A 13,669-nucleotide genomic window follows, 5' to 3' on the forward strand; every position below is an offset into this window, starting at 1 on the left:
CATGCATTTATTATTTATTGCCCATTATTGTTAAGGTTTGTTCATCCTTTTCCTTTGCTGATTGGTCTAATATTTTTTCCTTTTTTTTTTTTTTTTTGCTATAGGCCAGTTGGAGAAGATCCCAGAATAGTGGGACTTCCCCCCAACACCTGCAAGGTGCTTTACATAAACACTAAAGATGACTTTGTTTTCCTCTATATCGTCAACTGTGATCATACCACACAGCATCAGAATACTTACCAACACAGCTTGCCAGACTGATCTTGATACCTTTTTTTGGTATTAATTTTTATATTGCAGTTTCCAAACAGAAATTTCTTTTTTTTAATCAGAGCACTGATCAGCTCTGGCTTAGGTGGTGCAGGGGATTGAATCTGGGGACTGTGGAACCTCAGGCATGAGAGTCTCTTTGCCTAACCATTATGTTATCTACCCCCTCCCAAACAAATTTTTTTTTTCATTGGATAGAGACAGAAAGAAATTGAGAGGGGGGAGTCAGGTGGTAGCGCAGTGGGTTAAGTGCAAGTGCCACAAAGTGCTGGGACCGGCGTAAGGATCCCAGTTCAAGCCCCTGGCTCCCCACTTGCAGGGGAGTTGCTTCACAGGCGGTGAAGCAGGTCTACAGATGTCTATCTTTCTCTCCCCCTGTCTTCCCCTCCTCTCTCCATTTCTCTCTGTCCTATCCAACAATGATGACAAAAACAATAATAACTACAATAATAAACAACAAGGGCAACAAAAGGAAATAAATATATTTTAAAAAGACTTAAAAAAAAAAGAAACTGAGAGGGGAAAGGGAGATAGAGAGGGAAAGAGATAGACACCTGCAGCCCTGCTTTACCACTTGTGAAGTTTTCCCCCAGAAGGTGGGGACTAGGGGCTTGAATCTGGGTCCTTGCAAACAGAAATTTCTAGTGCCTACATTTTTAGAATTCTTTCTCCATATTTGTTTTCTTTTGCTTGGCATTTGTTTCTGACTTTCAGAATGACTTTACCAAGAATCAAGGTGTATTTTACTTTTACAAATGTTTGCCTATTGCCTCTTAATCTTCTGAAATGATAGCTTCAACAAAGTAAGTTTGTCTTCTCTGAGTCCTCTTGCTGTTTTAGTTCAACTTAGCACTAGCCAGAAAACATTTAACCCTTCATGGTCATTCTCTCCAAACTACATGGGAAGCCAGAAAGCTCAGTGTAAACTTATTCCAGAATTTAAGAATATGTCAGAAACATCATCTCCATTAGATGCAGAAGAAAAGAAACAAAAGAATAATAACAATATAATAGTAATATCCTAGAAACTTTTGTCTCAATACTCTCCACCCTTTTACTCCACCCCCCCTACTTAAAGGAGGTCCTTTAGTTTTTTAATTTAATTTAAAAATATATATTGTTTACTTATCGACTAGAGACACTCAGATATTAAGAGGAGAGAAGGAGATAGAGAGGGAGAAAGAGAGACATCTGCAAAAGTGCATCACCTCTCCTGAAGCTTCCTTCCTGCAGGTGGGAACCAGGGCCTTGAACCAAGGTTCTTGCTCATGTATGTGTGCTTTACCAAGTACGCCGCCCCCCAGGGCCTTGAACCAAGGTTCTTGCTCATGTGTGCTTTACCAAGTACGCCGCCCCCCAGTCCCTGCCTTTTTTTTTTTTTTAAGACACTGTGTGTTGTGGAACCATTCCATTATGATGTCAGACCTACCTGGAATGTTCATCACAGATGAGTTCTTTTTTTCTTTTCTTTTCTTTTTTTTTTTTTTTCTAATTTTTAATTTCAGTAGTGAGACATGGCCCTGGGGCCTCTGAGCTAGGGTGTCCTGTCTCAACCTCTATCCTTTGTGCCTGCTAATATTGCCCTCTGAGCCTACCAGAACTGGAAGAGTAACATTTTAGAGTAAGGACACGGAAGGGGAGGGAGGTAGGAAGTGGGAGAGTAGAAGCAGAGTTGGGGGGGTCAGTCCTTCAGTACTCAGATGAGTGGAGCACTACTTGATTCCTTTCTGGGGACCCTCCCCTAGTCCTCAGGAGAAAGGAAGTGGGTGGAGGGGAGGGGAGAGATGGTAGGAGGAAAAGGGGACTGGATGGTAGTCACTCCTTGCTGACTGGGAATTGGGCCAAGGTCGGGCTTATAATGGGACTTGATTTGGGGGAAAGGAAAATATTTAAACAATGAAAGAAAGGTAAAGACATCTTAAGAGTCAAGTGCTATGAGGATGCCGAGTAAATTTTGCTCCCACTTAGAAAAAACTGTACAGGGTATCGATTGTTACCCCCCCCACACACCCCCAAGACTGGTGTATTCTGTGTTCCTTGAGAGCTCCAACCCCTCTTGGAAAGCAGCTAGGAGGGCCGCCTCCATTCCATAAAAGCAGTTCATTTTGAAGGTCAGTGAATTCAAGCTTTGTTGGGAAGGGGTTATTGCATGGAGGCGACAATTCCAGTAAGTTTGGAGTAAGGGACCGGAGGTGAAGAGTGCTGAGCAGGGGCAGGACGGGGTCTTGGGACTCTGGGAAGTTTCATCCAGTGCTCAGTGGTCTGGAGCTCACTCCTACTCTGCAACTTTGGAATTCCTACTCCACCTCACAGGAAGGGGTGTATCTAGAATGCACTGGATTTACAGGTGGCTGGAACTCCAAACCCAAAAATCAGAATCAGCATTTATACTCAAATCAGACTATTTTTGAAGAAAAAAATTTTTTTTCACCCCTTGTCCAGAATTTGTTGCAGGCTTTCTGACTTCCTCAACGTAGAACTCATTATTTGTTAACTAGGCAACATATCTTTTTATTAGTGATTTACAAAATCGTAAGACAATAGGGGTATAGTTCCACAACACTAGCCCCACCAAAGTTCTGTGCTTCCCACCCCCAACAATAACCACCATAGTTCTCACAAAGTCTTAAGAGATGGGTTGACCTCTCTCTCTCTCTCTTTTTCTAGTTCATATGCTTCAACTCTCTATATTCCACATATGAGTAAAAGCAACTAATAGTTGTTCTTCACTTCCTTACTTATTTCACTAAGGATTGTCACCTCTGGTCCCATCCACTTTTTCCCAAAGGACACAATACCATCTTTTTAAATTGCCAAGTAGTACTCCATTGAGAATATGTCTCACAACTTCGTTATCCATTCATCTGTTAATGGGCATTTAGGCCACTTCCATATTTTGGCTATTGTGAATAATGCAGCTATGAACTTGGAGTTTTGGCAGTGTTTTTTCTGTTCTCCAGGGACTTTCTGTTTTCTTGTACAACAGAAATCAACTCTGTGAAATCGTGGGGGTGGGGGTGGGGCACAGCTCTTACCTTCCTGTACCTCTGGTATACTTTATAGACCGTTATAGCATGGAAATGTCAAAAATCACTATGTTTGGCTTGAAAGTGGTTTGAAACAGGTTTTGTCTCACTGTCAGGGTCCTATAAAATAGTTGGGTAATTTTTAGAGTGTTCCATAGTTGAGCTAAACTTTTTATTCAGTATTAAGGAAAGATGTTTCCTCTACTGTGTGAACTAAAATATTTGTCAAAACAGAATGTGTCTGACAGGCCTGATCAAACTTCACAGCAGTAAATATTATATAAATGTGTGGATTCAAGAAATATTAATCTGTGGCCAATAAGTTTTGTGTGTGACTCTAATGGGGAGAATTATAGGGTATTGTGTGTTTTTAAATCCATTGAGCATAAAATTCATGTGTGTCTTTCCTTTTCTTAGACTAACTGCAGATTGGATTGAAATACATGCTAATACAATGAAGCAATCTAGGAAAAAGCCACTACCTCTCTTGGTAATGCATCGAAAACATAATAAGTAAGTGACAATTCTCAAATATAATAGCTGAAAGCTTAAATATATCTTTCAACATAATTCCCACCCTTAGTGAATAGGATAGGGAATGCATGTGTGTACCCTCTTACGTATGTATACATTCTAAGGTGTATGCAGGTGAAATTTGGCAGTCATAGTTTGAAGACCTAAGACAATGCTTCTAACTTCCTTAAAGATGCCTCAGCCTAGGCAGTGTGTACATAGCAACATGCACAACCCAGCCAGGTCTGTGTTAAACTTCTACTCTTGAGGGTGGCTGGTTGACTAATGGAGGCTAAACTTTCTCGGGGTGGGATCCATTCTCCTGAGATGCTGCTTCAGTTGTCCCATCTCAAGACCTGAGATGTTATTAATCACCACAGTGGAAATCACATGTGGGTTTTTATTAGGAAGACTAATGATTTGTAAGTCAACAGGATGAGTGTGGGAAATACACAACTATTCAGGATCTGTTAATTGCTAACTTATTAGTGATACTGTTTCAGGGGTTCTAATCAGGATCAGTTGAACTAATATTTGTGACACATCAAGAATCCTTGACATTTAGTAAGTACTTTTTAAGTGTCTGTTAGGTGAGATAACATTTCTGTGATGTGACTTCTTTAATCCTGGAAAACCTAACCTCTTTTTCTTTTATTCCTTAAAATAAAATCTTACTATTACTTATTGGATAGAGACAGAGGGAAACTGAGAAGAGGGAGATAGAGAAGAAAAGAGACACCTGCAGACCTGCTTCACCACTTGTGAAGCATCCCTCCTGCAGAGGGGACCAGGGGCTTGAACCTACGTCCTTGGGCATTTTAACATGTGTGTTCAACCAGGTGCACCACCACCCGGCCCCATATCCTTATTTTACAAGCGTTTCTTCGTACCTTTCTTTTTTTAAATGTATTTGTACATGCTTGTAATCCAGACATTAGATATCTGTTTTTTTCGTTTTGTTTTGTTTTGTTTTGTTTTGCCTTCAGGGTTATTGCTGGGCTGGATGCCTGCCTGCACCATGAATCCACTGCTCCTGGAGACTATTTTGGAGGCTACTTTTTCCCCTTTTGTTGCCCTTGTTGTTTTATCATTGTTATTGTTGTTGTTATTGATGCTGTTGCTGGATAGGACAGAGAGAAATGGAGAGAGGAGGGGAAGACAGAGAGGCGGAGAGAAAGATAGCCACCTGCAGACCTGCTTCACCGCTTGTGAAGCGACTCCCCCCACCCCCACTGCAGGCGGGCAACCAGGGTCTGGAACTGGGATTCTTACTCCAGTCCTTGCACTTCCCGCATGCGCGCTTAACTTGCTGGCTACCAGCCGACCCCCAGATAACTTTTTCTTATATTCCCTGTCAGTTGGCTTTCTTTTTTTTTTCTTTAAGTCTTTTTAAATATTTATTTATTGATTCCCTTTTGTTGCCCTTGTTGTTATTATTGTTGTAGTTATTATTGTTGGTGGTGGTGGTGTCATCGTTGGATAGGGTAGAGAGAATTAAGAGAGGAGGGGAAGAGAGGGGGAGAGAAAGACAGACACCTGCAGACCTGCTTCACCACTTGTGAAGTGACTCCTCCACAGGTGGGAAGCTGGGGGCTGGAACCCAGATCCTTGCGCTTTATGCCACGTGGGCTTAACCAGCTGCACTACCGCCCTACTCCCGGCTTTTTCTTCTTCTAATATTTTATTTATTTATTTACTATTTATTTATTTATTTATTTATTTATTTTCCCTTTTGTTCCCCTTGTTGTTTAACGTTCTTGTGGTTATTGATGTCGTTGTTGGTGGATAGGACAGAGAGAAATGGAGAGAGGAGGGGAAGACAGAGAGGGGGAGAGAAAGATAGACACCTGCAGACCTGCTTCATCGCCTGTGAAGAGACTCTCCTGCAGGTGGGGAGCAGGAGGCTCGAACTGGGATCCTTATGCTGGTCTTTGGGCTTTGTGCCGTGTACGCTTGACCTGCTTAGCCACCACCCGACTCCTTTATTTATTTATTTATTTATTCATTCATTCATTCATTCATTCATTCATTCATTCATTCATTCAATGACAGAGATACAGAGAAACCAGAGTACTCCTCACCTCGGACATTTGTCCATACTGAACCTGAAACCTCAGAGCCAGAGGCATGAAGTCATTTGCATAACCGTTGTGCTATCTCAATTGGTTTTTCTTTTGTATGTTCTTGTTCTTTAAATTCTTTCCTACTATTTGCTGGATAATTCTCAGTCTTTCAACTCTAGTTTCATTTTCACTCTCACTCTAGTTTCATTATCTCAATGACTATCCCATGAGTCTGTTCTTCAGTTCAACAATTATTTATTTACTTACTTATTTATTTTCTAGATAAGAGAGGTAGAAAGAGTGAAAGAGACTAAAGCTTCCTTCACTGTGGTGGGGACTGGCTTCCCTGAACCTAGGTCATGCACATGGCAAAACAGCACACTATCCAAGAAGGCTATTTCTCTGGGCCTCATCAATTTTATTTTATTTTATTTATTTTTATTTTTTTATTATTTCTTTATTGGGGAGTTAATGTTATAAATTCGACAGTAAATATAATAGTTTGTACATGCATAACATTTCCCAGTTTTCCATATAACAATACAACCCCCACTAGGTCCTCTGTCATATTTCTTGGACCTGTGTTCAGAGTCTTTTACTTTGGTGCGATACACCAATTCCAGTTCATGTTCTACTTGTGTTTTCTCTTCTGATTTTGTTTTTCAACTTCTGCCTGAGAGTGAGATCATCCAATATTCATCCTTCTGTTTCTGACTTTTGAAAAATTCTGACATGAATTTTTCAAGGTCCATCTAAGATCAGCTGAAAACGGTGAAGTCACCATTTTTTATAGCTGAGTAGTATTCTATTGTGTATATATATACCACAACTTGCTCAGCCACTCATCTGTTGTTGGACACCTGGGTTGCTTCCAAGTTTTGGCTATTACAAATTTTGTGGCTAAGAACATATGTGTACACAGATCTTTTTGGATGGGTGTGTTGGGTTCCTTAGGATATATCCCCAGGAAAGGAATTGCAGTATCATAGGGTAGGTCCATTTCTAGCCTTCTGAGAGTTCTCCAGACTGTTCTCCACAGAGGTTGGACCAATTTACATTCCCACCAGCAGTGCAGGAGGGTTCCTTTGACCTCACAACCTGTCTAGCATTTGCTGCTGTTACCTTTTCTGATGTATGACATTCTCACGGGAGTGAAGTGGTATTCGTTGTTGTCTTTATTTGCATTTCTCTGACAATCAGAGACTTGGAGCATTTTTTCATGTGTTTCTCTGCCTTTTGGATCTCTTCTGTGGTGAATATTCTGTCCATGTCCTCCCCCCATTTTTGGATTGGGTTATTTGTTTTCATGTTGTTGAATTTGGCAAGCTCTTTATATATGTTGGTTATTAAACTCTTATCTGATGTATGGCATGTAAATATCTTCTCCCATTCTGTGAGGGGTCTCTTTGTTTGGGTAGTGGTTTCTTTAGCTGTGCATAAACTTTTTATTTTCATGTAGTCCCATAGGTTTATGCCTGCATTAGTCTTCTTTGTAATTGGATTCATTTCATTGAAGATGTCCTTAAAATGTATGCGGCAAAGAGTTCTGCCAATATTTTCCTCTAAGTATCTGATACTTTCTGGTCTAAAATCCATGTCCTTGATCCACTTGGAATTTACTTTTGTATTTGGTGAAATATAGTGGTTCAGATTCATTCTTCTGCATGCTTCAACCCATTTTCCCCAACACCATTTATTGAAGAGACTCTACTTTCTCCATTGAATAGTCTGGGCACCTTTGTCAAATCTTAGCTGTCCATTGGTGTGGGAGCTTACTTCTGGGCTCTCAATTCTATTCTACTGGTCAGTGTGTCTATTCATGTTCCAGTTACAAACAGTTTTGATGACAACGGCCCTATAATACAGTTTGAGATCTGGGAGTGTGATGCCTCCCATTCTGTTCTTTCTTCTCAAGATTGTTTTGGCAATTCTAGGTCTTTTCTGGTTCCAGATAAACATTTATAGCATTTGTTCTATTCTCCTAAAAAATGGGGTTGGGATCTTGATAGCAATAGCATTAAATTTGTAGATGGCTCTGGGTAGTATATTTATTTTGATGATGTTAATTATTCCAACCCATGGACATGGAATATCTTTCCACTTCTTTGTGTCTTTTTTCAATTTCCTTGAGTAGTGACTCATAATTTTCAGTATGCAAGTCTTTCACTTCTTTGGTTAGGTTTACTCCTAGATATTTGATTGTTTTTGTTGCTATAGTAAAAGGAATTCATTTCTGGATTTCAATTTCTTCTAACTTAGTGTTTGCGTAGAGGAATGACACTGACTTTTGAATGTTAATTTTGTAGCCTGACACCTTACTGTATGCCTGATGATTTCCAAACGCTTCTTGCTGGATTCCTTAGATTTTTCTGTGTATACTATCATGTCATCTGCAAATAGGGAGTTTGACTTCTTCTCTTCCAATCTGTGTGCCTTTAATTCCTTGCTCCTGCCTGATTGCTATGGGAAGAACTTCCAACACTATGTTGAATAGTAATAGGGGAAATGCTTCTAGTTTTTCACCATTGAGTATGATGTTGTCTGTAGGTTTGCTATATATAGACTCCACTATCTTCAGGAATTTGCCACCTATTCCTATGTTTTGTAGTGTTTTGATCATAAAGGGATGTTGTATTTTGTCAAAGGCTTTCTCTGCATCTATTGATATGACCATGTGTTTTTTGGTCTTGCTTTTTTTGATGTGGTGGATCATGTTGATTGATTTACATATATTAAACCAACCTTGCATGCCTGGGAAAAATCCCACTTGGTCATGATGAACAATCTTTTTAATATACTACTGTATCCGGTTGGCTAGAATTTTGTTCAATATTTTAGCATCTATGTTTATCAGAGATATTGGTCTGTAGTTTTCTTTTTTGGTTGTGTCCCTGTCTGCTTTTGGTATCAAAGTGATGCTGGCTTCTTAGAAGTTGTAAGGGAGTATTCCAGTGCCTTCAATCTTCTGGAAGACTTTTAAAAATAGAGGTATTCTTCTCTGAAGGTTTTGTAGAATTCATTTGTAAAACCATCTGGTCCAGGACTTTTATTTTTGGAGAGATTTTTGATAACTGTTTCAATTTCATTAGCTGTGATGGGCCTGTTCATGTTATCTAGTTCCTCTTTATTTAATTTTGGAAGTTTGTAGTTATCTAGGAGATCATCCTTTTCTTCCAGGTTCTCAAGCTTGGTGGCATACAGTTGTTCATAGAAACCTCGCATGATATGTTGAATTTCTGTGGTGTCTGTTGTGATATCTCCTCTTTCATTTATGATCCTATTTATTTGGGTGTTCTCCCTTTTTTGTTTTGTGAGTCTGGCTAAAGGTTTGTCAATTTTGTTCACTCTTTTGAAGAAATAACATTTACTTTCATTGATCTTTTGTATGGTTTTCTTATTTTCAGTGGTATTTATTTCTGCCCTAACTTTAATGATTTATTTCCTTCTGGTTGCTTTAGAGTTCCTTTGTTCTTCTTCTAGGTTTTTAAGATGTGCAATCAGGCTGTTTATTTGTGTTTTTTGTTGTTTCCTAATGTGTGCTTGTATAGCTATGAACTTCCCTCTCAGTACTGCCTTAGCTGTGTCCCAAATATTTTGATAGCCTGTGTCTTCATTTTCATTGAACTCTCAAAACATTTTGATTTCTTCCTTTATTTCCTTTTTGACCCAGTAGTTTTTAAGGAGTGTATTGTTGAACTTCCACATTTTGGGAGTATTACTAATCTTTTGTTGATTGTTAAGTATTAGTTTAATTCCACTGTGGTCTGAGAAGATGCTTGGGATGATTTCAATGCTTTTGAATTTGCCGATTCTGTCTTTGTGGCCTAACATATGATCTATCCTTGAGAATTACCCATGTGGACTTGAGTATAATGTGCATTCCAGTTTCCTGAGATGAATGACTCTGAAAATGTCCAATAGTTCTAGTTTATCTATCTCCTCATTTAGCTCCCTCATGTCTTTATTGATTTTCTGCCTGGATGATCTATCGAGTTGAGAGAGTGAGGTGTTGAAGTCCCCTACTATGACTGTGTTGCTGTTAATATATTGCTATAGCTCTTTCAGTACATGTTGATGTATTTAGATGGCTTCTCATTGGGTGCATAGATGTTAATAATTGTTAAGTCCTCTTGACTGAATGATCCACTGAGCATTAAGTAGTGTCCATCACTATCTTTTTAAATTTTATTTATTTTAAAGTCTATTGTGTCAGATATGAGAATAGCTGTTCCTGCCCTTTTTTGTGGGTCATTGGCCTGTATGATAGTTTTCCATCCTTTCATTTTGAGTCTATGTTTGTCTTGTTTAAGTGTTTTCCTGTAGACAGAATATTGTTGGGTTGTGTTTTCTGATCTATCTTCCTACTCTGTGCCTTTTAATAGGTGAATTCAGGCCATTGAAATTTATTGATATCAAAGATTAAAGATGTTTTAATGCCATTCTTGTAGAGTTTTAGAGTGTTCTGATATATATCCTATTTCTCGTGGTCTGATTATTTATAGGAGACCTTTCAGAACTTCTTTCAGGGCACACTTGGTGATAGTTGATTCTTTCAACTGTTGCTTGTCTGAGAAGGTTTTTAAGCCTCCATCTAGTCTGAATGACAGTCTAGCAGGATACAGTAGTCTTGGTTGAAAGCCTTTCTCATTGAGCACTCGATAGCTGTCTTGCCATTCTCTTCTGGCCTGTAGTGTTTGTGTGGAGAAGTCTGATGCTAATCTTATAGGTTTTCCTCTGTAGGTGACTCTTTTTTTTTCCCCCTGCAGCCTTAAGGATCCTTTTTTTTTATACTTTGTGGGGAATTGTGAGGTTGAGGTTGAGCATCGTGTGGACCACCTATGGAAAAACGGGTGCCTGAAAGTACAGCCATCTCGTCAGTCTCCTCCACCTCAGGGTCAAGTAGGAGAGGGTCTTGGCTTTCCAGGTTTAGTCCCCCTGTCAGTATCCCCTGCCCACATGGGCCCCACATCCTCTCTATGTTAGCACAACAGTTCACTTCCTTGTTCTCAAACCAGTTGGTCCACTTACCCAACAGTTACTGGAAAGACCCTCACCATTTCCTTTTTCCCACGCTCCTGACCATATGTGATATAAACAAGTAATTGTCTCTGAAAACCCCCTGTGGCCCCCTCCTCCCTTAACATTCCTGACCATATAAGCCAAGGCCATAGCTGCCCTGCTCTCCCCTCTACCCCAACCTATAAAAACCCTTGCTTGCCATACAATAAATGCACTATTCATAGGCAAATAATGTCCTGGGGTGATCCTTGTCTTTGTCTCTTGCTGAGACCCACAGGGACAGACCCTCAGCTCATACTCACCCCTGCTGCCCTTGGTCCGACCCCTTCAGACCCCTCCTCTGGTGTGCAACAGAGTGGGTCAACTGACTCGATTGGATTGAGAAGTAGGGTCCTCATCAGGACTCTGACAGTCCTTACTCCTTTCCACTTTAAATATGATGTGTCTTGGTGTCTTTAAGTCTGGGTTAATTCTGTTTGGAACCTGTTGTCTAGATTAGAGAAGTTCTCAGTTATTATGTCCTGAAGAATGCTTTCTTCCCCTCCCATTCTTTCTTCCTCTTGTAAGCCAATAATGTGTATATTATTTCTTTTAAAGTCATCCCAGATGTCTCTGTTGTTGTTTTCAGTATCTCTTAATCTCTTTTTGAGATCTCTTACTTCTTTTTTAGTTGTCTCTAATTCATCCTCGATCTTGCTAATTCTGTCTTCAGCCCCATTGATTCTATTCTCTCTCCCCTCTACTGTTTTCTGTGGTTCATTTGTTTTGTTACCCTGTTCTGTTACTGTTTTAGCTTGTTCAGCTAGTTGTGTCCTTGCTCAGGTATTTCAGCTTTCAGCTCTTTAATAACCTTGAGATAATTAGTGTTTTCTTCCAGGGTCTCATTTGTTGTTTCTGCATTTCTGATGACAATTCTTTCAAACTCTTTACTCACTCCTGTGATTATTTCCTTAGCTAGTGTTTCGATGTTGAACTCATTATTTTGTGCTTCACCCTTTGGGGGGCTTTTAGCTGGATTCTTGTCCTGGTTCATTTCTCCAATATTTCTTCTTGTTGGTTTAACCATTTTATATAGTATGTTATGAGGTCCCTCTCTCAGTACTTTTCAAATTACTGATCATTCTTGCCTGGGTTGACTTGTGTCTAAGTAAGGTAATTAAAGGGTTCACAGTTGTGGAAATTGACAGTTGTTTCAATAGTATTTTAATCTCTGATTTGGAACTCAGTGGGTTAAAAGCCTCTTCTGTTCTTTTTCTTCCCTGTAGGTTATGGGAGCCTGAGGGCTTTTAAACTATATGTAGGCTTCTTAGCTTAATCACTGACTCCTGACCAAGAGATAAAGCAGGGTGGGGCAGAGATAATCCAGTGTTTATGCAAAGAGACTCTCACAGCCCCACCACTAGGCCACCACTGAGGTATAGATCTTCTCCTGAATTTCCTGGTTAGTTCTGTGTCCCCTGGTGTCAGCACAGGGCCTCCCTGCTGCTCCTCCAGATTCTGAGAGCAGTAGCAATGGAGACTCACAGTTGCATTTGGTGAATCTCAGGGGAGTCCTCTCCTCCCTTCAGCCATCCCCTTCTTGGTGAAACAGACTGGAGGTGGTGTCTCAACTGGTAAACTGCTGGACTGTTATCAGCCACTTAATCTCTCCCTAGGCTTCTCTCTGTTCACGAGTCACATGTGTTTGCACTCACCAGTGATTTGGTGGGTTCCTGAAGTCGTTCTAGTCCTGTCTTTTTTGGTCCCAGGTGGTCTCTTTTGGTATTCCTAGTTGACCCAGGAGAGGAGGGGAATGAAACAAAGCTGCTGCTGCTCCATAGCCCTGCCTCCAGAAGTCAATTTTATTTTTTTATTTAAATTTTTTATTTATTTACTTTTTGGATAGACACAACCATAAATTGAGTGGGAAGGGGGTGATAGGAAGAGAGATAGAGAGATACCTGCAATACTACTTCACCACTTGTGAAGCTTTTCCCCTGCAGGTGGAGACTGGGGGCTCAAACTAGTGTCCTTGTGCACTGTAACATGTGCACTTAACCAGATGTGCCCCCACTGGGCCCATCAAGTTTATTTTTATGCTTAAGATTGTTCTCTTGAGCATTTTTCCTCCATGATTTTTCATTTTTATTTTTTTACTACTGACATCTACCCTGGTGTTATCTGTGGCTCTTGGCTCCCGTTTCTGATAGGTGCATGAGAAAAGGGAAGAAGGTCTACACAGAATGACCTATCTGTGATGTTAGCAAGATTAGTAATAGTGCCCTGGTCCCTTTCAAAAGTGTTCTGTCCCAGGTGAGGTATTATATAGTCAATCTTTGTTTAAAGCTAGGACTCACTAAAAATTAAAGTATATTTTCTCAGTGAATTTAACTTGGGGTAGGGGGTGATGAGTCTAGAGACAAGATGGCTCAGGAACCATGAAACACTATGGCAGGGCAACCACTCTGTTCAGGCCTTGCCATCTGGAGCTCCTGTGTAAAAGCAATACTGATAGAGGCAATTGCCCTTGGTTGTCACTGGGGGCTTAATGATGGGGGTGGGAGGATGATCCAGGATTGGATATTTTTGCCACTGGGATTATTGTTGGCTTTCAGTGCCTGCACAACTCCACTTCTCCTAGCAGCCATTTTTTTTTCTTTCTGTTTTGTTAGCGGCTGAGAGAGACAAAGACAGAGAGGAGAGTATTCAAGCTCCCACCCACACCTGCTGCACTGCTCTTGTAGTTCCTCCATCATTGCACCCTGTCACTGGGGATAGGGGCTTGAACCTGGGTCCTTG

The 13,669-nt window shown here is 40.3% G+C and overlaps 1 protein-coding gene across 1 annotated transcript in view; it reads left to right on the plus strand.

Moving 5' to 3' along the window:
- The first annotated feature begins 1,439 nt into the window (after positions 1-1,439).
- LOC103112195 (phosphatidylinositol 3,4,5-trisphosphate 3-phosphatase TPTE2-like) overlaps positions 1,440-13,669 on the plus strand; it is a 71,370-nt gene continuing 59,140 nt past the window's right edge. The window contains exons 1-2 of the mRNA XM_060193516.1: positions 1,440-1,891; positions 3,714-3,809. Coding sequence (XP_060049499.1) covers positions 3,751-3,809 — 59 coding nt within the window. The 5' untranslated portion in view covers positions 1,440-1,891; positions 3,714-3,750. The remainder of the gene's footprint in view (positions 1,892-3,713; positions 3,810-13,669) is intronic.

Source organism: Erinaceus europaeus, chromosome 7 (assembly GCF_950295315.1).
Source record: "Erinaceus europaeus chromosome 7, mEriEur2.1, whole genome shotgun sequence".
In the NCBI taxonomy this organism is placed as follows: domain Eukaryota; kingdom Metazoa; phylum Chordata; class Mammalia; order Eulipotyphla; family Erinaceidae; genus Erinaceus; species Erinaceus europaeus.